Source organism: Danio rerio, chromosome 13, assembly GCF_049306965.1.
Source record: "Danio rerio strain Tuebingen ecotype United States chromosome 13, GRCz12tu, whole genome shotgun sequence".
Lineage (NCBI taxonomy): Eukaryota > Metazoa > Chordata > Actinopteri > Cypriniformes > Danionidae > Danio > Danio rerio.
Genome location: NC_133188.1, coordinates 41,354,193 through 41,379,177, shown reverse-complemented (window position 1 = coordinate 41,379,177; position 24,985 = coordinate 41,354,193). Strand labels below are relative to the sequence as shown.

The 24,985-nt window shown below is 34.2% G+C and overlaps 1 protein-coding gene across 7 annotated transcripts in view; it reads left to right on the top strand.

The window, feature by feature from the left end:
• The window catches only part of eys (eyes shut homolog), a 522,196-nt gene that overhangs the window by 287,446 nt on the left and 209,765 nt on the right, over positions 1–24,985 (top strand). For 5 of the 7 annotated variants that reach the window (XM_073920209.1, XM_073920210.1, XM_009307513.5 and 2 more), the window contains 3 exons: positions 150–246; positions 5,571–5,678; positions 11,045–11,190. In XM_073920209.1, the coding sequence (XP_073776310.1) occupies positions 150–246; positions 5,571–5,678; positions 11,045–11,190 (351 nt within the window). The remainder of the gene's footprint in view (positions 1–149; positions 247–5,570; positions 5,679–11,044; positions 11,191–24,985) is intronic. The other 2 variants (XM_073920212.1, XM_073920213.1) reach the window with 1 other exon arrangement.

Here is a 24,985-nt window from a genome sequence, read left to right as displayed (position 1 = left end):
ACGCCGGGCCTGGCAGATGAGACGGGCTGTAGGGAGGTGCACAGTTCCATTAAGATGGCATTCACCAAGGGCCTTTGTTATCATTGATCCTAACGCTTTCAGGGAGCAGTGAGACTTACTGATCCATGACCATCTCATCTGTCTTGCAGGGTTTGAGGGAACTCGCTGTGAAATTGATAGCGATGACTGTGTCTCAAGACCTTGTCAGAACCGCGGCATTTGTGTGGATGGGGTCAACAGCTACAGGTCTTTTTACCTTTAATTTCTCATTTTAGTTCTCTGTTGTGTTTGTTTGTTATGTAATGAAAGGTTTTGATCCACCTCAGATGATTTAACTACTGTTTACCGGCTGGAATGCCATTCGTGTCTGAATTTGGAAGGTCGGAGAGGTTTTAAATGACTTTCAGTTGGATGATTTTGAGATGGCAAAGTCAAATTTAAGCACATAAAATACAGTACATTTGCCCAACAGCAAAGTTGTAAGTACAGAAAATCCTGAATGGCTAGTTACTTTGGAAAACTACTAGCAACAGAGGCTGATTAGCAAAAAAAAAAAGTTAATGTCAAGCCGTCTATGTGTGTGCTTATACACAAAATATATGGTGTACACACCACTTCTTAAAAGCTGTATACATATGTGATGTGTTCATTGTCTGGGCTCAGCAACATCCAAAACAATATATAATGTGTTACTGTATATACACTCATCGGCCACTTTATTAGGTACACTTCAATAGTATCGTGTTGGACACCCCTTTTGCCTTCAGAACTAACTTAATCCTTTGTGGCATAGATCCAACAAGGTACTAGAAATGTTCTTCAGATATTCTATTGGATTGAGATCTGGTGACTGTGGGGGGCCATTTGAGTACAGTGAACTCATTGTCATGTTTATGACACCAGTCTGAGATGATTTGCGCTTTATGACATGATGTGTTATCCTGCTGGCATTAGCCATCAGATAGTTGGCACACTGTGGTCAGAAAGGGATGGACATGGTCAGCAACAATACTCGGGTAGGTTTTGGTGTTGATATTATGCTCAACTGGAACTAATGGGCCCAAAGTGTGCCAAGACAATATCCCCCACACCATACTTTCATGTTGTTGACAACAAATTCTGACCCTACCATCCGAATGTCCAGCAGAAATCTGTTTGAAAATCAAAAAATCAAGACTCAGACCTGGCAACGTTTTTCCAATCTTCTGTTGTCCAATTTTAGTGAGTGACACTTGGTGTGGTCCGCTGCTGCTGTAGCCCATCTGCGTCAAGTTTCAACATGTTGTGGGTTCAGAGATGCTTTTCTGCATATCTCGGTTGTAACAAGTGGTTATTTGAGTTAATGTTGCCTTTCTTTCAGCTCGAACCAGTCTGATAGAGATCTGATAGAGATCTCCTTTGAGATCTGGCATCAGCAAGGCATTTGCGCCCACAGAACTGCTGCTCACTGGATATTTTCTCTTTTTTATTATCTGTAAACCCTAATGGTTGTGCATGAAAATCCCAGTAGATCAGCAGTTTCTGAAATACTCAGACCAGCCCATCTGGCACCAACAACCATGCCATGTTCAAAGTCACTTAAATCAGTGGTCCCCAACCACCGGGCCTCGGAACGGTACCGGTCCATAGAACAATTAGTACTGGACCACATAAGAAATCATAAATTATTTCTGTAGAAAATATTCCCCCCACGACTTGGTTTCTTCCACTCACCCCCGCCATCTCACGTGAAATGGACTATGCCAAAATCCATCACAGAGTGGGAAGAATGATCGCTAGAGTATCTCTGTGGTTTAAAGTTATAAAACAGGCATTGTAGAGTCCAAATCAGCAAAGCATTGCAGGATTGTGCATATATGTGTACGTGCATCACTAAGTACCCACCCAAAATCATTGCAATATGTATCTATATGGAGTTTCACATAATCATACTCATTAGGGCTGTAACATGGCAATGCATATTTTTAATTCGGCTATATGGTTGTATTATTGTTAATATGTTCATCAGTAGAGATGTTTGGCACAGATGTTATGTGTTTGATGCATATAAACCTTGATTGAAACATAATCAGACCGCGATAGTGCAACAAGTGCATGCGCACTGAGTTGTTCAAGATAACCCTGGATGCACGAGCGCAGCAGCTGTGTTCACGTGAAGACCCCCCAACTACGGCCCACACCGGTCCGTTGTAAAATTGACAACCGTTGACCGGTCCGCAGTGATAAAAAGGTTGGGGACCACTGACTTAAATCACCTTTCCTCCCCATTCTGATGCTCGGTTTGAACTGCAGCAGATCGTCTTGACCATGTCTACATGCGTAAATGCATTGCTACCATGTGATTGGCTGATTAGAAATTTGCGTTAAGAGCAACTGTACAGCTGTACCTAATAAAGTGGCCGGTGAGTGTATATTGTTTGTTGTGCAGCAGGTTGTTTGACCCTTTAGAGTAGTTCGGCTTTAAACAGGCAGTTTACTCAAAAATGGAAACTCCGGTGTCATTTAGTCATTCTAAAGCCATATGGTGATATTGGATTTCTTGGAACAGAGAAAAAGCCTTTATGTATTTTTCTCTCCATGAAATACAGTTTACAGTTATCACGTCTGTCACATTCGAAAAAGCATAAACAACAGAATGTGCAAACAGTCAATGCAGCATAATGACAGAATTGTTATTCGTGGGTGAACTATCCCTTTAAGACCTCAAAAGACTATATCAACACACAGAAACATTTGCTGAAATATATCTCTGCAAGAACTGCTCAAAGAGGAAAAATCCCTTCATGAGGCAATATCAACATACAGTGAGAAACGGTTGCTAAAATATTCCTCAGTAAGAATTTCTTATAAAAGACGATCTTTCTCAAATCAAATCTTAAAAAACCTTCAAATAATGTGTCAACAAAATATATTGAAAGATCAAGAGGATTTTGATTTCTCAGTTCATGACCTCTTTAAATGCTTGAGCTTTTAAAACAGAATGTATGTCAATGTATTATTAAATTATTGAAAGCAAAATGTATTAAATTGATTCCTACAATATTATTCCTTAACTCTGCTGTGTAATCTCCCATGCTTTTATATTTATATCAGTAACTATGAATGTATATAACAAGTCAGCATAGGTCATTTAAACGAACAACAACTGCATATGCATTTTAAGAACTATATTTTTGTGTGTGTTCTGGAATTGCCCATATTAGATTCTAGCTCTGCATTTGAGCTGGATTAAGGTCAAAACTCTACAGCACAGCTGAGCTTTGAAGGTTTGCTGTACTGTGTATATTTATCAGAAAGTTGAGATTCAGCTTATATGTGCATGCCATCGCTCTTTAAAAAACTCAGGTGTTTTACCACACCAGTTATGCCATTTATTCAGTTAATTAGTTTGCTTGTTGAATATTTCATCAATTATTCTCTGTGTTGCCTTTACATTGTTATTGTATTCATCATATACAATAGATTTGGTTGGTTTGTTTTATACTTTTCTCTGTGGTGCCTTCATGTTCTCATTGTACCTGTGATCTACAATATTGTTAGTTTGTGAAATATTTTTCCCTGTGGTTACCTAGATTTAGTTAGATACAGTAGTTTGTTTGTTTGTTTGTTTGTTATTGAATAAGTTTCTCTCTTGTTTCGGTCACAATATGATGGTATTAACAAACCAATAACTTATTCAACCAGCTTAATAAACTACGAATTAGCTGTTTATCAATAGTTAGTAAGGTAGAACTTGGGTTTAGGTTTTGGGTCAGATTACGGATGCAGAATAAGATCATAAGGTATAACTACTAATGAAATGTTAATATCTTAATAATAGGCAGGTAATTCGTCAGTAGTTAATAGCATGAATAGAGACCTAAATTAAAGTATCTCTTGCTTTATTAGTGGTGCTTTTACATTCAAATTGAACCCCCATATAGAATGGTTAGTTAGTAAGTTAGTTTGGTGTGTGTTTGTTTGTTTGTTTGTTTGTTTGTTTGTTTGTTTGTTTGTTTGTTTGTTGTAGTATTCTTACTATATAGTATTGCTAGATATATTATTTGTTATAATATTCTTTCTTTCTTTCTTTCTTTCTTTCGTTCTTTGTATATTTCTTTAATTGTTGTTGAATAGGTTTCTCTGTAGTGTCTTCAAATTTTCTTTGAACTTACCATATAAAAGTTTATTAGTTAGTTGTTTATTTGTTATTTTTTTCTTTGGTAGCTAAAGTTAGTTAGTTAGTTAGTTAGTTAGTTAGTTAGTTAGTTAGTTAGTTAGTTAGTTAGTTAGTTAGTTATGTTTCTCTGATTCTACATTTGTTTAGTTAGCTTGTTTGTTTGGTTTTTATTTTATTATTTTTTTATAGATCCCCGGGGTACCTAGATTTAGTTTGTTAGCTTCTTTCTTTCTTTCTTTCTTTCTTTCTTTCTTTCTTTCTTTCTTTCTTTCTTTCTTTCTTTCTTTCTTTCTTTCTTTCTTTCTTTCTGTAACACTTTATAATAACTACACACTATGAACCATTTATTAAGCATTAGCATCTAGTGAATTCCTTATCTGTTAAGCATTAATTCTACATTAATAAGCGTTGGTAAGTAGTTTATAGCTGCAGCTACAAATGCTGTATTCTTTACTTACAACTACATTTATAATGTGCTTAATAATTGTACTTGCATACTTTGTTAACAATTTTTTTTTCATTTCTAAATTTAAGTATTGCATTATTTACAAACCAGTTATTTAAGCATAGTTAGGCATAGAATGACTTGATAAATAAATAATAAACTATTAAAATTAATATTTACTGTATATATCTTATTATTCAGGCATATACTAATAGTTAATCTGTATGTGTTTATGGATTTATATTTGTTTGAAGTGACACAGATGAAACTGTACATCAAATAAAAAAGAAATCTTTGCAACATTATCTAAAGTAAAATTACTGTACAGTTTAATTATTGCATCTAATTATATTGTTAAAATATTATATTGTTGTTGTTTTATCCGATTTTATTTCAGATTTTGACACTCCTGTTATTCAGCAATGTTTAAAATTTTCAGTAATTTTACTTTTTAGATAAGATGTTAATTTGATATATATTATAAAATAAAGAATCAAATAATTACCATTATTTGTTTCTAAAACAATTATCATAGTTTCTTTTTAATGTGTTCACTCAAATTAAAAAATTGCTATTAATTCATTACTTTACTTACTTTAATCAAATTCATCAGGACATCCAAAATGTAGATAGCTTTTTTGTTCAGGTAAACTTTTTTTTTATTAAACTGAAACCATGCTCCTATTAAAACAATTTATTAAAACAATTGTCATACATGCCTGGCTTTCACATAACTTTGATATACATGAAGGATATTCCCTTTTAGCAATTATTATTATTATTATTATTTTTATTATTAGTAGTAGTAGTAGTAGTATTAAGAATATTATTATTATTATGTCTTGTAGTTCTTGCAAAGTAATGACAATAGTAAATTCTGTTTTATTTGCCTAACTCCAAATAAACAGTGCATTTTGCTCCCTCTCTAAAGTGAAAATTGATCCTCCTTTTGTCATCTATATGCAGCTGTTTTTGCGAGCCAGGATTTTCAGGCCTGCACTGTGAGGAAGACATCAATGAATGCGCATCCAACCCCTGCCAGAACCAAGCCGTCTGCCAAGACCTTGTGAACGGGTAAAGCACCATCACAACACAGAACTGCACTTTTTTTTTTTTTTTCCACTCTGCACCACAGCCTCCATAAATTGATAATGATGTAGGAGCCCAAGTATCCACTCTGAACTGTTTGTTTTTACTAGACACTCCGAAAAAAAAAATGAGACGCGTTGGAGAGATACTGGCATTATTGTCTAAAGTGCTCCAGTTTGTAATAAAGGTCCTTTTTCATCCTTGACATCTATAAGCTGCTGGTCTAAACACAAGTGAGAATAGTTCAGGAGGTTCGCATCACGCCTGTATATTGGCTTTTCTTCTACTAGATCTTCTCCTCGTTGTGCTTTAATGGGTGCCTCAGGGCCGCTCGTGGTTCAGTCCGACATATGGGCAGAGGAGTCCCGAGGCCAATTTGAGTCCTAAATGGTTTGTCTCCACTTTGTCTCCTATCATGTACAGTCTCCCTTGTGTGCGTCCGCTTCCCAGCGCTGCTCCCGAATTGCTTCCGTCTGAGGGATTTCACTTCAGGTGTTTCCGTTTGCTCACAACTTATACTCTCTTCAACGCAAGTGCTCTTTTGACACGGCAGGGCTTGATTTGGAGGAGGTCACTCTCGGTGGAGCTCTTTTAGGTTGTTGGTCTGTTTTTAGTATACTACAGTGTATACTGGTAGTAGTAGATTACAAATGTTTGCTTTGATATCTTGTGAACGCTTGAGAAGGCAGTGTGTTGTTCAGGGATGATTGGGTCAACCTTTATGTAGTATTGTTTTGGTTTCATCTGATGTTAACTATACCATATAGGTTAAAAAAACTATAAAATCAATGAAACAAATAGATGGTCATTTTAAATAACCACTGAGTGTACCTTTTGTTGCCTGTTTCCACTAACTGGTATAGTACGGTACGGTTTGGCACACTTTTATGGCTGTTTCCACTGTCAAAATGTACCAAAAAGCAAAACGTACCACTTTTTGGGTACCCTTTCGGAAGGGTACCAAGCACAACAAAAGGGGGTACCAAAAGGCAGAGCTAGATGTGCAGCTAAATGCTATTGGCTGACTGAAATTAAATGAAAACAAAGGAAGCGCCTTTTTTAAATACACAGCAAATATATACAAATAAAATAACATATACACAAAACAAACCTTATCCTCATCTTGATGAACAGCAACAAAGCCAAGAAGAAGAGCAGAATTTACCCTGTGCCCCATAGTTGTTTACAAGACCGTTTAAAGCTGGAGCCGCGGTCTATAGTTGATATAATGAACTTCCTGAGCTTATGATGATAAGTGCTTCTTACATCCAATCCTTTCAGAAAGGGACAAAAACGCAAATAAACTAAGGAGAAGCTGGAAAAGGAGCAAATGATTCTTTCAGCAACCTAAAACATGAACAAACTGCTTGCAAAAACTTGCAATCTGTTTAACTGTTATCATCACCTTTCGGACTATTATGAACTCGGAATGACAGAATTACTTTCTAACAAGAGGTTACATGTGCTGGTGAAGATTAGAGATACAGATGAGAGGTTTGCACTGTATAGGCTATATGTTGCATGTTGTTTTTGAACCCAAATAAGGACCAAATGTATGCTGTGTGTAGTTTTTCTGTAATTAGTAACATATCGAAGACTGCAGGGGGCTGTATGTGTTACATCTACATGTTATATATACGTCATTATATATGTTATATATATATATACTGTACGTCATTATATATGTTACATTTATTTATTTATTTTATATAATTGTAAAAGTTACAGTAGGCTATTTCGCCCTATCATTGATCTGCAGTTTAAAGAATGATTTGATAATGAACGTTTATACACAAGTATTTATGTGTATAAAGCATCTGTTTTGTAAGAAGTGCTTCTTCTATGATATGTGTATGACCGGTACAGCTTTACTTGGACATTTCCTCAAACGAGAATGACATCAAATGAAACTTTTGTAGTACATCACACCCACCATTGGTACCCTTTTGGCAGTAGAAACACATCCCGGATAAAGGTGACCTGTACTTTAGAGTACCACTCGGTGAAAACAGGCCATTTATGCCCAAATGCTTTAAACTCTATTAAAATGCTTTTAAAACATTTCCAAATGATAATTTTACTCTACAAATCTTTTAGAAGCTCAATTGTTGATCAATTTTTATTCTAACTCAAGAGAATAAAACTCAACCTACATCAGACTAGGCTCTTAAAGATATAACATAATAAAAGACACATATAGCTTATAGTTATAAAGCTTATAGTGTGTTTTTACTATATTTGTTGACATGTTGTGTTATCAAACTAAATGTTTAACATGTCATGGCTGCTAAAAACAATAATTTGTGTAATATTAGGAAACAAATATGCAGATTATTAAGATCAAGACATAGTTTACCAAAAAAATATGCAGGACATAGTTTACCAAACTCTGTGGGTTGCAATAATATTTCATGATATTGTTGTAAATGTGTTCTTTAAGCCAGTTTTTGTCAGAGGAATCCATAATGTATAAAATGCACTTATATAGTTCTGCAGCAATTATTTTCACTGAATGATATCATACATTTTTGACAATTTTTTTTTAAATGTATTTTTAAAAGTGAAGAGGCTACTAGAAATGCCCCACCATGTTTAGATTTTTCAGATAAAATTATGCCACACATTAAACAAATCTCACTTCTTGGAAATGTAAAGGCATTGTTTACTAAGCATTGTGTGTCAGAAATGCATTGTGCTGAATTAAGAAAAAAAAGCAGGACACCAGAGTGGTAAAACAAAGCAAAAATCATAGCAGATAACCAAATAAAATGTCTTGTTAAAGTTTGAACTCCGTACACGCTGTGTGAGATCCCATCCATCACAGAATCATTGAACTGGCCAAGTTCTCACCGATCAGACAGGTGACAGAATATTTGAGACCGATTCAGCTTGTCAGTCCGTTTTGTCCAATAATAGCAGCAGTCAAAGTCATGATTAACAGACAATCTTCAGATCTTTTTCCTGTCAATCAGACCTTTGCAAGTCAGCCACTATTCACTCTCATGCAGATGCAGAACTCCTTCTTTCGCAGACAGCTGTGTTGTAAATGATGAAAAGCTGCACAGTTAATGAGCATTGGGTTACAGGATTTAATCTTTTTTTTTTTTTTTCTGGAGTTGTGTGTCATACTGTATGAAAACTGATGGCATGTCTGCAACCATTCAAGATGCACTTTAAGATTTGATCTTGACAAAATCGCTTAATCTACAAAATCACATAATCGTAGCCGTCGACAATAAAATTTGTGTAGTTTAAAATATGGATTTATTATTAGATTATAACTATTATTCAGATGGTCATGGAAGTACTGGGGAAGGTGTTTGCAGTCTAGAAATGAATATTTATGTTTATAATAACTTCAAAGTAAATTCAAAGTTTAAATGCAAAAAAATTAAGGATAGCCATTACATTTTTATGCCAATAGGTAGCAGTGATTATCATTTAAAATATATCGCTGAAGTAGGCGTCACAATTTTCTCTCCCCCCAACTTTGTTTACAGTCTAGCTATATCATAATAAAGCCAAAGAATGCTACAATGTAGGTAATATTAAAAATAGATCGATTCAATAGATTCTTCAAAAATGCAGATTCATCTAGTGAATAAAATATGAATTATTTAAGATTGACTAATTGAAAATATTTTTTAATTAATGTTTTAGTCAATGTCTATGTCATATTTCATTACTTTTTAAAGAATCTATTGAACAAATATTTCACTGATATTTTTTATAATTGACTGAATCGTTAATTCTAAAAAAATGTGACAAATGTTTTATTATTTATTATATTATGAATTATATAATAATACAAACTTTTACATTTTATTTTAAATGAACAATTGTCAATATTGAATATTTCATATCTCAGTACTAAATGAATCCGCATTTTTGAAAAATCTATTGGAAAAGTATTCAATTAAGTATTTTTTGAAGATTGACTGAATCATTAAATCAGAATAAAATGTACAAAATATTTGTATTATATATTATATTATAAATGATATAATGCAATTTGTTTTATATTTTATTTTTGAATTAATGATTCAGTCAATCATAAATACTTCATATTTATTTAATAGATGAATCAGCGTTTTTTAAAGAATTGAAAAAAAAAGTTAAATAATGATTGGTTTGAAGATTAACTGAATCATTAATTCAAAATAAAATGTACAAAAACGTTTGTATTATATTATGTAATGAAATATATAATACAAACTTTTTTACATTTTTATTTTGAAGTAATGATTTAGTCAATGTCAAATGTGTCATTTCATTACTGGATGTATCAGCATTTTTAAATAATTTATTGAAAAAATTATTCACTGATATTTTTGATAATTGACTGAATCATTAATTCAAAATAAATTGTACAAAACTGTTTGTATTATATTATGAAAAATTTATATATTTTTACTTTTTTATTATGAATGAATAATTCAATCTCAAATGAATCGCCAATTTATCCAGCATATGTTTTACACAGCGGATGCTCTTCCAGCTGCAACCCATCATTGGGAAACATCCATACACTCTCATTCTCACACACACACACACACACACACACACACACACACACACACACACACACTCATACACAAACTCAATTTTAACATAACCAATTTACCTGCAAACTCCACACGAAATGCCTACTGACCCAGCCGAGGCTCGAACCAGCGATCTTCTTGCTGTGAGGCGAACATGCTACCCATTGAGCCACCGCGTTGCCTGACTGAATCATTCATTCAAAATAAAATGTAACAAAATGTTTATATTATTTATTAGATTATGAATTATATAATACCTTATAGTAACGTTTACATTTTATTATGAATAAATGATTCAATCTCAAATATTTCACATTTCACATTACTAGATAAATCAGCATTTTTGAACAATTGTGGGTATTAGTGAATTTTTTTTTAAGATTGACTGAAAATGTACAAAAATGTTTGTATTTTATATAATAGATTATCTATATAATAACATAACTTTTTTCATTTCATTTTAAGTTAACTGTTGTCAATATTGAATATTTATATTTCATTAATTGAGGAATCAGTATTTTTGAAGAATCTATTGAAAAAATAATAAATGATGTTTTTTTTGGGATTATTGATTAAAGTTGGAGACAAAATTATAATTTTATAAATTTGTCTGAAACTTTAAAAATGACTTATTTTATTAAGAATAAATTATATTATTTTATATTATATTATATTATTTTATTTTAATTTATTATTTTATAAATTATATTCAGAATCGGATTTATGAGCTCTATTTTTAACAAATACATTGTGAAGTTGAATTTGGCCACAACTGGCAACAAAACAACTTTTTGTGTGTATTTCCAGATTCCAATGTAGCTGTGTCCCTGGATATTTTGGACCGCATTGTAACCTGGATGTAAACGAATGTGACTCTTCCCCTTGCCTTCATGAATCTGTGTGCATCAACAAACCGGGGGGATTCGCGTGTGTCTGCAGTGCCGGCTTCTCAGGTACGTCCCCCTCGGCCAGAGTCAAGACACAAAATCAATGAGAGAAACCAGGGCTTATCGTGTCTACAAGGGTTGCGTTCCTCCAGCTTGACAGATTCTCAGTGGAGGAACACACAAATAGCTCATCAGCACATTTACCTCTTTAATTAGATCCACCAATATCTACACACACACACACATTTGCAGATTCACCTTGAGTTAACTAAACAGAGTATCCTCATCCGCTGCATTTCAATGGAGTACTTCCTAGTCTCCTGAGTTTTTATTACTCATTCACTGTTTTCCTGTTCCCTGAGGGTGAGCTCGTCCTTATTTATTGTTTATTTGTGTGTTTGGATAGAAGCTAAGTTGAACTGTCAACATATTGGGAGCATCTTAAATGTAAACACTTCATAAAAATGCAGTTTATAAGCATGAACTTGATAGGTAAGATGGTTAGCAACATGTATGCACAATACCGTATATTACTTTATGGTGAATTATAAAAAAGAATTATGTATTATGTGTATATTAAAGAGGATTATGTATGCATTATGAATGTGAATTAAATTCACATCGGATAAAATGTAGTTTTTGCTATTCTATTTGTAATTTGTTTTTTGATGTGTTGATGAACTTTAATACTCTGCAATATAGTTCAAAGTTTTGAGGCAAGCAGGATACACTGAAAAAAGTGAATATTTTGCTTTAAACCAGCTGTTTTCATGTCATGTGACCACAAGGAAAGGAACTGTTTATATGTTTTTAGTTTTTAAATGTGTTTCTAAAATTGTATTTCTTTTTGTTTGACATTTATAGCCATACTGAAAGCACCAACAGATACCTGTAGTTTACTTCATTGTTGAAAATAAATTAACCGCCAATAGCATAACCTACTATTATATGTATACATGGATTTTGACTTCATGTAGAACCAAATTTATTTTAAAAATTATCAACATTTTTGCTTCAATATTCAATATTTTACTTTTAAGACAATGTTTTTTTGTTTTTTTGTTTTTTTTCCTTTGGGAGGAATAAATATTTTTAGCGTTAAATCGAGGTCCTGACCCTCTGTGCTCATTAAAAATCCCATGGCACTTCTCATGTCCTGGCCACATTCCATCCATCATCCCTTACTGATCATAGCCTCCCAATCATCCCCATCCACCAAATTGGCTCTATCACTGTCTCTCCACACAACTAATAGCTGGTGTGTGGTGAGCACACTGGCATCATTGTCCTGTGGCTGCTGTCGCATCATCCAAGTGGATGCTGCACACTGGTTGTGGTGTGGAGAGACCCCCCTCATGATTGTGATGTGCTTTGGCTGAACAGTATGGCCGTACATAATATATGCACTATATAAATACACATTACATTTATTTTCTCTATATTAAACAATATTTTTTACTTTGGGTTAATCTGTGTTAACAGTAAATATGTATAGTTTGAACTAAAGGTATATATATATATATATATATATATATATATATATATATATATATATATATATATATATATATATATATATATATATATATATATATATATATAAATGCAAACAATTGTAAAAAAAAATAATAACAATGTTTATTATAAATACATAAAATAAAACCGTTAAATGTAGTATAAATGTTATGTTATATTAAATGTAATGCCAAATATCTAATAAAGAAACAAATTCATTTGTCAAAGTTCAACAAAGTTAGATTACAATATTTGAATAATGTTTTGATCAATCACGCAGCCTTGGTGAGCATAAAAGTTTATGGACTACTTTCAAAATAATCTTAACCACTTCAAAATTCTGAATGATAAAAGCTCAAGTGAAATGAAATCTAGTGAAATCAATATTGCTCAAACAATTGTTCACAGTTGTTCTGACCAAACTTTAAACATTAATAACATCCCACCAATTCTGAAAGATTTATGAACATTTGTTCCTTTCTGAAGTATACATACTGTACAGTACAAAACTTTACACTATACATGCCATCAATATATTGACATTGTACGTGTCATTATATATTCAGACGTACTGTGCTACAGCTTCACTTTACATACACTTATAAATATGAAAGATATTACACCTACCCAAATATCAATGAGGTTTTTTTAAGTTCTGTTTCTATTCCCTTCATCAATATGAAAGATTTTTTTTGTTATACTGTACCATGACTTTATCCTCATCCTTCCAAGGATTCCAGATTTCAATAGTCACATGGGGTAAAATGTAGATGCCGTTTCATTGTACCAAAGACTTTTTCTAATAGTTTGCGAGTGATGTTTATCAGAGCAAGGACATTTTTCACTTCTTTTACAGTTTTATGTTTCTTCTGGAGAAAGATATTTTCCTTTTTGTATGGTTAAGGCTGTCAACGATAACTTTTAAGTCGTGATTAATCTGAAAGTGTTAATGCTTAAATATTTATTCAATGCAATTATTCATTTGATAAGATTTGACCCAAGTTTCTTGCCATCTTTACAGCTGTTTCATTCGTTCTTGTCCCAAAAATTCTAAATTTATCCTTTTAAGATTATTATAATGTTTTATTGGCTACAGAACAAACCACTTTGAAATAAATTCTAGTGTAGAAGTCCATCTATTAGCCCAATGATGAAACTAACAGCATGGTCAAAGATTAAATGCATGTAAGCCTTTTCTAGTGCTTCTAAATGGAATTCAATTATCAATTAGAATTATTTATATTTGTTTTTCACCTCTGAAATTAATCTGACTCCACTTTTATATGATCGTCAAATTTAGACTGTATTTCTAATTATAAGAATGGATCACATTCATCATTTATGACTCAATTTAGAGTTTTAATGTAAATTTTATCCCATACTCTTTTGTTATACGTTCTTTAGGGACCCAATCCCGCACAAAGTTGTCACGCCCCGGGATTTGCGCACATTCTAACGAACAAGATCTCAACATTCTGAAGTTAGTCACAAGATGCAGGGTTAACTAATATCCAATTAGACCGGTTGCAGCCTCCTCATTCCTACTAAACATGTAGTTAATTTAGTCATTTCCATACAACTTGCTAAATCAGTGATAACCAGAAATTAAATAGTCTCCACACTGATGTGCCAACTGCTCCATACAGTGTCGTGTGCTTCATTTGGATATTATGTACATAGTTCAAGGTTCGGTAGCACCAGCCTCCACACAATCTACTGCATATAAAAGATTTCAGGAGAATTCAGAATGCATCAAAACTTAACACTTTGGGCCCTATCATACACCCGGCGCAGTGTGGCGCAAGGCGTGACGCAGTAGTCTTTTGGTAGTTTAAGCTTGGCGCTCTGAGGCGGACCGCTGGCACGTTGCTAATTTGAGAAACTAGTAGTAGATGCTCTGTTTAACAGTTTTCTTTTTAAAAAACTGTCAACTGTTAACTGTTTGCTTGTGAAATGCTCATTTTTTCCACTTAGACTTACTTTGCGTCCTGTAAATAGCGAATGCACTCTTGGCGCGACGCAGCTGGATCTTAAAGGGAATGGGAGATGAGACTCTATTTGGTTTATTCTTAAAACACACCTATAACTCATTAAGAAAATAAACTCAGCCCTATTAGACCATGCGCCGAAGCGCAAGGCAGATTTCCCGTCCTTAAATTAGCAAAAACGCGTCCTGACACGCCCTAAAAGCGTTTGCGCCCTGCGTTTTGTGCTTTGCGCATGACGATTAATTATTTGATTAATTATTTTAATCAAATAATTAAAAGCCAATTTAGAAATTACTCAATATAAATTACACAAAGATAAATTAAAGAGTTAGATGACAAGAAAAGATGAAGTGCATTATCTCAAATGAAAAAGCTCAGAGACTCACAACGCTGCAATGGGGCATCTTGCTTACAAGATTTCAATGATGCATCTTTCCCTTAAATACTCAACTCAGAACAAACAGTCATACATTTAAGACAACAAAAGCCTCACAAATTGCCCTTGATTGGTAGTGAGTTTGAGCTGTGAACCAGTTGCTCTATAGTGGGGAGCATCTGGCAAAGATTTTATCAATGCCAAAAACCAGATCAGAATATGCATTTGAAATATTACAGTGAAATTGAGACCACTTTACCAATCACACAGAACCTTACATTAGTATCTTGTGAAAATATTTTCACAATATTATTTACTGTCATCACAGTACAGACGTTAGTTATAAGAAATTAGTTAATAATACTATTAAGCTGAATTTATACTTTAGCCTGGCACCGCATCGTGCACCTTGCGGAACGGACAAGGCTTTTATTGCTGCATTGGCCGTTGTGAAATTCTTTAAAATGACAAGGGGCATTAAAAAAAAACTGACTGTAATGTCAGACGGATAAACAGAGAAGTAGGAAGTTTATCATTAATATCGTTAAAGATTTTTAAACTAATTATTTTTATTGTTTTTCTAAATTGTTTTAATGATTATAAGGATTTTTATAACCATTCAAAAAACTTTTTATTGAACTTTGATGCATCACTTGCTTTTGTTCATATCTCAGACCTTTTAAAGTTTATTAAAATATTAATGACAAGAGAACATGAGTTGTTCTACAAATATATGTTTTTTTTTTATTATGGCAAGAATAAAAGCAAAAAACAGCAAACTTAAAAAAAATACAGATTTTTTTATTTTTTATTTAACCCACTCCACAATTCACACATTATTGTCTGGCCAGTTTCTGTCTTCTTCTTATGCTAAAAAGGTAATAATAGTCCAACATTCCTGTCCATTATCAAAAGCCTAGAAAAACAGGGCATCAGTATATTATAAATCGATGGGTTCAAAAATTCCTTTCCAATTTGTGACTATATTTTAGTTTTGTAACTACAACAATTTTTGTAACATATTTCTGTAATTGTGTACCTGAGTATCCACTTTGCCATGGCCTATTTTGGCTTTAACAAACTCGTCCTTCTGGTTTTTCCAAACCTTTAACAAAAACATTCCACCTTTCCCACGGCTGTTGCAATTTCTAGGCAATAACTATTGATCATCTGGTTATCTCTATGATCACAGATCATAAAGATGTCTGTACAGGTCTAACTGCACACTTGCCATTTTTCCCGGGAGTATCTCGTATTTCAGACCCATCTGCCGTTTTGTTCTGTCTCCTGAAAAACTCCTGGAATTTCACCCCCCGTAAACCCCCCACTCATTAGTTCGCGTAAACCCCCCACCCCCACCCCAGTTCGTGCCGCACCCCAACAAATGTTGGCAGATATGTCTACCTGTTTTAGACAAAATCTCTTCAAAATGGTTAATATTCATTTTTGCAGCGCAAACTGTTCACTCAAGTCTCAAAAAAAAAAATCATGCGCCCCGCCAGCCGAAATCATGCTGTAAGCACCCAAAACGAAACTCCACAAACACATCGATGATGTCACATTTGCTGCGCTCACTCAAGCGAACTAGTGAACGCATCAAGTATGAAAAAGGCTTTATATTTAAAATGTCCTGGGGGAATACAAATCTGCATTTTGGACATAATAAAAATAGAAAAATTTGAATTTCGAAGAAGGGCTAATACAGTGAAAAAATATGACTAGGTAAAAAAAAAGTTGTTATGGTACTTTATTTTAATCGAGTTAAGAAATTTTCAAAAATATATAATTATACATAAATACATATAAAATATACATATTTTACAGTCAAAAAACAATGTTTGCTGTACTTATTTAAACTACTTATTTAACATGAACTGAAATAATACAATTCTTAAGGTTTTTTAAGGAAACTTGATTGTTTTATGTTCAATCCACTCAAATTTGCAAAAACTGATAGGTTAACTTAATTATTTCACGTTGTCCCAACACAAATCAATTTCATGGAACCCTGCATTTTTTACAGTGTAAAAGTTATACAAAGTTATACAAAGTTTACCATAATATTTTTACAGTGTAAAAATTCTTACAGTGTAGTTTTGACTTCAACAATATTTGTCTTATACGTACATCTACGTACAAATACTACAGACATTACTCTTCTCAGCCAATATATCAATGGTGTATTTTTTGTAGGGGGGTGTAATCTCAATCGGCATCAGCTGGCTAGAAGATTAATTTCATTTGTCTTTTGTTCTGTATCATCAATTTATCCTCAACCCGCCGAGGGGAAAGAAGGAAATCTCGCAGGCCCAGAAGCTCAAGGGAGAGCTCAGCCTGACACTCGGGCCTTAATTCCCCACAGAAAGCTCTTTTATTATCAGGCCTCACTCTGCCTTGCACCAGTCATTACTTTCCTCTGCGCTCGCAGCTCATCTGAGGAATCGGACACATCCCTGGAGAGCTCCGGCTGGAGGATATATGCTGGATTGGTTCAACCAACTGGGGCTCAGAGGAAATATTTGCCCTAATAAGACATGTAACAGCATCGCAACTTCTTCAGATGGTAGAACCAGAGATACAAAAGGCAAAATATGCAGCAGCCTGCCATCCCAGATAATGTGTGGAGAAATTATTTTCACATTTAAATGGCGTGTTGTTCTGGGATGGCTTATAATGTGGCTCATTCAGTCAGATTGGGTTATTTGGGATCTTGCTTGGGTCTAGTAAGTGGTAGCATTGCATGAGGAAGGGAAACGGTTAAAAAAATATGTCTACTATTGTATTATTTGTCTGCAGCTTGAAAAGCTAGGAAACCTACACTTTTATATTTGTATTAGTTGTTTATAAAGGTCATGAAGTGTTTAAAAGAAAGTGCAACTCATCATATAAAATACAAAAATATACAAAATTAAATTTAAAGTTAATTACACTTATTGGCCACTTTATTAGGTACAGGTTACTAGTACCTGGTTTGACCCCCGTTTGCATATAGAACTGCCTTAATTCTTTGTGGCATAGATTCAACAAGGTACTGGAAATATTCCTCAGATTTTGGGTCCATATTGACATGATAGCATCACGCAGTTGCTGCAGATTTGTTGGCTGCACATCCATGATGTGAATTTCCCATTCCACCACATCCCATGTGTTTTATTGGATTGAGGACTATTGACTGTGAAATTTTAGTACAATGAACTCCTTGTCATGTTCAATAAACCAGTCTGAGATAATTTGCGCTTTATGACATGTTGTGTTATCCTGCTGAAAGTAGCCATCAGAAGATGGTTACACTGTGGTCAAAAAGGGATGGACATGATCAGCAACAATACTCAGATACATTCTCCTCTGACCTCTGGCATCAACAAGGCATTTGCGCCCACAGAACTGCAGCTCACTGGATATTTTCTCTTTTTTGGACCCTTCTCTGTGAACCTTAGAGATAGTTTTGCATGAAAATCCCAGTAGATCAGCAGTTTCTGAAATACTCAGACCATCTCATCAGGCACCAAAAACCATGCCATGTTTAAAGTCACTTAAATCATCTTTCTTCCCTATTCTGGTGTTCAGTTGAACTGCAGCAGATCGTCTTGACCATGTCTACACGCCTAAATGCTTGTAGAATTGCTGTCTTGTGATTGGCTGATTAGAAATTTGAGTTAACGAGCAGTTGGACAGCTTTGGGTGTCCAATAAGTTGCCAGTGAGTGTAATTTCAGTGTTGGACACTCCAAGTAGTGATACTACTAGCTTAACTTTATTTCTCCGTAGCGTGGCAGTAGCATCGGTAATTAGTAAATTAGTAGCGCAGTAACGTCCACACAAACTACATTGACCGATTGCGGATCAGTTAGTAAAAATAAAAAAATATACCTTAGATCAGGTGTGGGCAAACTTAATCCTGGAGGGCCAGTGTCCTGCATAGTTTAGCTCCAACCCTATTCGAACAGACTCCCCTATAGAGTTCAAGTGATCTTGAAGACACTGATTTGTTTAGGTGTGTTTGACTAGTGTTGGAACAAAACTCTGCAAGGACACCGGCCCTCGAGGATCAAGTTTGCCCATCCCTGCCTTAGATGTAGCTTAGCTACTTTTGCCAAGTAGCTTTTAGCTTAGCTTGCTGCATTTCCCAGGATGTAGTTTTTAGTGTAGTTAACCTATATTTTAAGTACAGTAACTGATATCTTAGCTCACTACATTTGCCAAGTAGCTTGCCGAACACTGCTTAATGTAGTTTGTTTTTAAGTTTATTTGCTAATTCATTCATTTATTCATTCATTTTCTTTTCGTCTTTGTCCCTTTATTAATCTGGGGTCACTACAGCAGAATGAACCACCAACGTATCCAGCATACTGTATGTTTTACACAGTGGATGCCCTTCCAGCTGCAACCTATCGCTGGGAAACTTCCATACACGCTCATTCACACACATGCACTATGGCCAATTTTCATTCAATCATTCATTACATTTTTCATACTTTTTCCACTATCTCATTATTCATAATTTAATTCATTTGTTTGAAAAAGTAAAAAAAAGTCATAAAACATTTTTTTTAAGTTTTGGAAATACGTTTTTTCAGGGTCCTAATTAGATATTTTCTTTCTTTAGTACTATATAGAACTATAGTAGCAGTAAATTATGCATAATTGCATTGGCTTAGCAAAAATTCTAAACCAAACCCTAAGCCTTGAAAGTGTACAGTAAGTATGTGTTTGTGTTAATTTATTTAATTACCATACATTGGCCAATATTAAGTGAAAATGTTTAATATCATTATGCATCATTGTCTTTTTATTTGAAATACTTCTTGATTCATTTATTTAATTGGAATGAATACAAATTCCAGGTATCAAAGGGAATTGGGTTATTATTTTTTAATAATTTGAAGCCCTAGCAGCCCTCTTGCTGTATGAAACTGCTCTTTCCTCTCTCTCTCTGCTGTTTCATCTTCTATCATTTTTATTTCTCTTTTCCAGACATCCCCCCCTTCTTCCTCCTCAGCTTTCTTTGCTTTTCCTTTTCCTTTAGTTTCTTTTTTTTTTTTTTCCGCTCTCGGATAGAAAAACTGATAACTCGCTGCGGCTTTAAGAAGTTCCTGCAGAGAGGAGTAATTGAGGAGTGGAGGAGAAGATTATATGGTCTTTTCTCTCCTCTTCGATGAGTACAGTGAGCACCCTTAAGAAAGCCAACATTAGGATTAACCCAACAGCTTCATAATCTCTCCCCTGCTTGGCTTCTCATATTCCACAAAGTCTGATAGGATGGCGCATTATTTGTCAAATCAGACAAGGAAATGCCGATTAAGAGGCTTTTGTATAATCTCATTAGGAGCGCTGACAGTGTAAATGCATTGTCTATGAAGGGAAGCTGCTGTGCACTTCTTTACAATCTACAGGCTTGATGGTGCAACCCACAGACAAAGTGCTTGATTGATGGCTGACTGCAAACAGCAGGTCATCAGTGAACTCCAATTCGTGTTTAGGGGTTAATATATTTTTTCTTCTTCTTTTTTTGTAGTTAATTCTTATCCAGTTAATACTATGATGCTTGATTGTGTTTATTAATGAATAAATGATGAATAAATGAACACAAAATGATGACTTATTATATAGGGTGTTTGTTGCTAAAACATTGTTTCGTAATTTTATTTAACTAATTTGCAAAATATGTTTAAGTTAAAGAATAATAAACAATATAGTACATGATAAAATGTAAAAAAAAATTAATAAATACTACACATTATGTATGTATAACGGTGCTCTTATGATCTGTGCTGTGTTGTGTTAATAACGAGAGGACGGCATTTTGAGTCTGCACTGAGAATGTTATTATGTTTGAGACAGATCGCCGGCCTTAGCTCGTGCTATTGTATGTACACTCTTCAGTTCAGGAATAAGGTGGAATAGGAAGAGCAGCAAAGAGCGAAGACATGAAAGTGGAAAAGGGAAAAGCCAATATAGAAATGAATAAGAAAAATGGTAACACTTTTTTTGATGATCCAATTGAGTATTAGTAGACTGTCTGCTTAAAATCTGTTGATATGCTCCTAAGCAGACATTTAACTGACCAAAAGAAACTTTGCAAGTACAGATGTCACTATAATTCAATTTGTTCCCTTTGCCGCCATTCATACTGCGGCGGTAGTTGGTGCGCCAGCAGCTTTTGACCACTGGGTGGCGCTTTAACCACAGATTTTCAGCTTTGCCTTTTCACAATACTAGATAGACGGTTTTGTATGTGTACCTTATGTGCTGTGTTCAATTACAATGTGATTTTTTTTTTAGTTGTCATAGTAATAAACATGATTTTACACTATACTGTATGTTTTAGAAAAATACAATGCATGGTAAAAAGTATAGCCCTAGGCTGCAAAAAGCAATTAAGAATTAAGTTCTTTAGCCTTTAAAGTGCCCCAATAAATTACATTGGGGTGAAAAGAATGTTTCAATATCCTTGACCATCATGGCAATGTCATTACCTCAAATCTTAAACATGTGCACATATGAAAACCGCAGCACAGCACACAAAATGCAAATTAAGATTAAGATTATCGTGTTGACGGAGCACATCACCTGATTGTTATAGAACGTACTTCATCAGTAGGCTATTTATTATTTATTACAGGTTACAAATATTTGACCATCTGCCACTTCATGTAAAACACTCCCATGCACACAGATCTAGTGGCAGTTATGAATGAAATAAATAGGCATATCCGCACACAAAGTGAGCCGTACATTATTTATCCTCTGTTCATTTTCTCTGTTCATTTCTTTTTCACACGCATGCAGAGAAAGGAAAAAAGTCAGCTTGTTTAAAAAAAAAGCGCATTTTCCACTACTGTATAATAATAATAATATTTCGCTATTATATTCATAATGCCAAGATGCTTGATGCTTGGACTAGATATCTAGGTCAAAAGCAAAATTGTTACCTATTGCACGGCATAGGCTAGCCTAGTGTGGAAAAATATAATTCACATCCTGTGGTGCGTTTCCCAAAACCATTGTTAGCCAACTAAGTTCGCAAGTTCCGTTGTTACAAACATAGTTTGTGGATTTGCCGTTTTCAAAAACCAACTTTCTATGAAGTGCATTGCAAACTTGTGCTCTTGCCACTCTGGAGCTGTAAAAAACATAGTTTCTGGTTGTGTTCTATTCCCACTTATCACCCCTATGCCCTATTCATTTAGAACATTCTAACATTTAATCTAGAATGATTAAAATAAGAAAAAGAATTAAAGCCATCTCTCTTGGCTGTAATTTGCTTTCAAAGTATTTTTTCAGTTAAATGTTAGCTAGTGTCTGAAGGGAAAGGCGCATTAACATTTTACCAGATCTGGAACTACATATTTGGTGATGTACCGCATCGACATTGACACGTTCAAGCAATAGATCAGAACCCAACACGATTCATTTATTCAACTTGAGTCGACTATTTTGTTAAAGAATCAATAGTTTTAAACATGGTGCACTTTCAGATTTAAACCTCAGCTGCATGTCTTCATTCACTTAGTGCTGTTACACACTGCATAGAAGGTCAAAAACCCATAATAGGGGCTCTTAAAACCCAATTCAGTAATCATGGACTAACATCTCAGAAAAATACAGATCATCCAAACACTGTGGTGCTTTTCTAATAAATAAAACTTGTATCAGAGCTGCAGCAAGGGTTTGTCCAGCCTGATCTCTTGAGGAAATGTTTTTATTTGTTTATTATTACTTTTTTCTAACGTGTTTTATGTTTTGTCAGTTTTATAGTGGCTAATTGGTGTATGATTTGTATGTATGATTTTTAAAAGCAGGTGATCATTGGGAATAAGCAAATCATACAAAATTGTACAAATAAAACCTTACGATTTCATACAAATTAGCCACTTAATTAAAAAGTTAGGAATTGCCATGAGATAGCATTGTTTTTGTCAGTGGTAGTTTCTCAGAGAGCACAGCTGATGGTTGCTTAGCAACAGCAGAAGCCATGGGAGTGCAAGCTCTTGAGCATGCTGAACTTGAAGGAAACGCATGTCTTGAATTTACCACATTGTTACAAACACAATATGTGAATGACCCCTGAGGTGCATAACTTCTCAGCTTATTGAATTTATTGATATTTTTCCTCTAGGTAGATTATTACCTGTTTGGGCATTTGTCACAAAGCCATTCTGTAGTGGGTTTTACATTATTCATCTTGGTCATAAATCTGGGTTAGCCAATAGTTCACAGCACGTTACCTGGTCACAAAGCAATACATATTACAGATTTAATTTTGAGCACTAATAAAGTGCAAATCTCCGTTACTTCTGGCTAAGAGGACCAATAGTGGCTCTAAAACACTTTTTGCTTCCCATTAGGTAACTCATAATAGAGTGCAAATTATCAGAGAATGAATGTGCTCTACCTTCCATAACATGTTCTCAGAACACTTAGAGAAATGGTCAATTTCTTAATCTTAACTTTATGAATTCAAAATCTTTTTTTTTTTCTAGAAAAAAAAGTACATTTAGGACTTTTTTACTTTGATGCTAAGATTTTGGTAGAGGTTTTTGTCATTCAGCATACATTCATAAAAATAAATGAATGAATGAATGAATATGATTCATAAAATGCTTAACATCAATCCATCAATACCAATGCTTTCCCTCCCTCCATCCATCCATCCATCCATCTCTTTCTTTTGTTTTTTCCATCTATCCATCCATCCATCCATCCATCTCTTTCTTTTGTTTTTTCCATCTATCCATCCATCCATCCATCCATCCTTCCATCCATCCTTCCATCCATACCTATTTCTCTTAATTTATATCTCTGTTGTTTATTTTTTCATCTGTCCATCTATCCATCTTTGTTTTTCTTTAAATGTTTCATTCATCAATACCTATTTCTCTCAATCCATCCGCCCCTGTTATTTATTTATTTATTTTTTCCATCCGCCAATCTATCCATCCATGTATCAATCTCTGTTATTCTTTCATTTTTTCCCATCCATCCATACCTATTTCTCTCCATCCATCCATCTTTGTTTTTTTCTATCCATCACTCCATCCATCCATCCATCCATCCATCCATCATCTCTATTTTTATTTTTTTTATTTTTCCATCTGCCAATCTATCCATCCATGTCAATCTCTGTTATTCTTTTATTTTTTTCATCCATCCATACCTATTTCTCTCCATCCATCCATCTCTGTTTTTTTTCTATCCATCCATCCATCCATCCATCCCAGCCTATTCCTTCCCATCATCCATACATATATATTTTTTACATCCACCAAACTAATCATACCCATTCATCCATTCATCTCTGTTATTCTTTTATTTTTTCCATCCATCTATCCATTCATCCAAATGACCATCTATCCATCCATCCATCAATCCATCCATCCATGTGTCTATCTATCCATCCATCCATCCATTCATCCATCTCTGTTATTCTTTATTAATTCCATCCATCCATCCATCTCTGTTATTCTTTTATTTTTTTCCATCTATCCATCCATCCATCCATCCATCCATCCATCCATCTCTATTATTATTTTATTTTCTCATCCATCCATCCATTAATCCATTTATCCATCTCTATTATTCTTTTGTTTTTTCCATCAATCCATACCTATTTATCTATATCCATCCATCCATCCATCATTTCTGTTTTTATTTTTTTATCTATTCATCCATCTATTCCTCCATCCATCCATACCTATTTCTCTTAATCCATCTCTCTGTTATTTATTTTGTTCATCCGTCCATCTATCCATCTTTGTTTTTGTTTAAATGTTTCATTCATCAATACCTATCTCTCCATCCATCCATCCATCCATCCATCCATCCATCCATCCATTCATCCATAAATCCATCCATCCATCTATCTGTTATTCTTTTATTTTTCCATCTATCTATCTATCCATCCATCCATCCATCCATCCAAAAATTGAAGTGTAATTGTCATTATCATTTTTTGGGGTTAATTTTTACTGTTAGTTCATATC